Source organism: Sphaeroforma arctica (genome assembly GCF_001186125.1).
Source record: "Sphaeroforma arctica JP610 unplaced genomic scaffold supercont1.6628, whole genome shotgun sequence".
NCBI classification, from domain to species: domain Eukaryota; class Ichthyosporea; order Ichthyophonida; genus Sphaeroforma; species Sphaeroforma arctica.
In genome coordinates this window covers 1-1,606 of record NW_014033930.1, presented here as the reverse complement: position 1 = coordinate 1,606, position 1,606 = coordinate 1, and the positions used below count along the sequence as shown (strand labels likewise).

The following is a 1,606-nucleotide window of genomic DNA, read 5'->3' as shown; positions in this document are numbered from 1 at the left end:
GAATTATATATTTATATATATATATGTACAAAGACACACACATACACACACATACACACACTTACACACACACACACGCACACACACACGCACACACACACACACATATATGTATATATAGTTATATATATATATAAATATATGTATGTATTTTGTATATTTTAGGATATATGAATACATCATATATATTTGTGTAGTTGTCTGTATGTTTGCTAGATCTCAATTTATATATCATGTGATATTCAATCTATACATTTTCGCTTATCATCTACTTGTTGCTGCTTTGATCTCTTTTTTTGGCGAATCTGCTCCGCGTACGTTAGTTATGTGCCATGCTTATGTCAGTTGATGTGACTATAACAATCAATAGATTCGAGGTGGATATTCACAGTAGTGTGTATGTATCAGTGCTGGCACTCCCACGTAGGCACACTGCTAAGAATTGCGTATTTAACCTTATGTAGGTGTTTTCTTCAAGAACTACTACAACAACACGTTTGAAGGCAAGCCTCCGAGCAACCGCCTGGTGAAGTTCATGAACAAGAATGACCAGTGGGTGAGAAATGAGGTCAAGGAACGCGCCAACCACAACAGTTATTGGAGACACGTGGGGTCTATCTACCGGTATGTCGCTCTGTGCCTATGTTGCACTCAGTGTGTGCATATTTGCACGATTACCTTACTATGTGTACATACGTGCGTGTGTATAGTATATCGAACCTGTATTATCACAACCTGAGCACCATTTGACGACACGAGGTTCACCTTTTCTACAGCCAACTTGATGGTATGGTAGATGGATACAACCGCGCCTGCTCCGAGGAGTTCGGTCGCATGACTGAGCTGGATTTCCGGCTGCTCAACATGAACGGAGATCTGCTGGATCTCAAGGACGCCCTAAAGAACGAGGCCGACGCGGAGAAGGCTAACGAAGAATGGGAAAACCAAGCTGAGGCGGGTGTAGCGGACAGTACGGCAAGTAGAGTGGACGAGCCTGAGGAGGATGTCGATGCCGCCCGGCCCACACATTGCTCGGCGTTGCTGCGTGTGCTGGATGATCTTAGCGACTTCTATGTGGTATGTGGTCGGTTGCATGTGGCTTGGGGTACCGTTGTTGTTGTGTGTAGCACTGTCCGTGAGTTTGTGCTCACGCAATGTTGTTCGACTGCTGTGTGCGTGTGGATGCGTGCGATGCTGTGGTGCATGCATGGATCTAAGCCAGTACGTTCGTGTGATTTATGGATGAACATATGCACATGCCACACAGGGTAATCCGTAGCGTGTGTATAAAGGTATAGATGGTTTCTCGTTAGCTCGACCTTACATCCAATGTGCCATGCATGGTATGCACACAATGCTGTGACACGGTGCACAGGATATAACTGTAACTCTGTACGTAAGGCGTAGAAGTATACAACTACAACTCAGTAAGTAAGGCGTAGAAGTATATAACTACAACTCAGTAAGTAAGGCGTAGAAGTATACAACTACAACTCAGTATGTAAGGCATAGAAGTATACAACTACAACTCAGTAAGTAAGGCGTAGAAGTATATAACTACAACTCAGTAAGTAAGGCGTAGAAGTATATAACTACAACTCAGTAT

At 43.4% G+C, this 1,606-nt stretch overlaps 1 protein-coding gene across 1 annotated transcript; it reads left to right on the top strand.

Moving 5' to 3' along the window:
• Positions 1-464: 464 nt before the first annotated feature.
• On the top strand, positions 465-1,077 carry SARC_15728 (hypothetical protein; the record flags this gene model as incomplete). The annotated part of the gene is made up of 2 exons (XM_014290157.1): positions 465-624; positions 777-1,077. Coding segments are annotated over 2 exons (461 nt in total), but the record flags the coding sequence as incomplete, so codon positions are not given.
• Between the last annotated feature and the right edge of the window lie 529 nt (positions 1,078-1,606).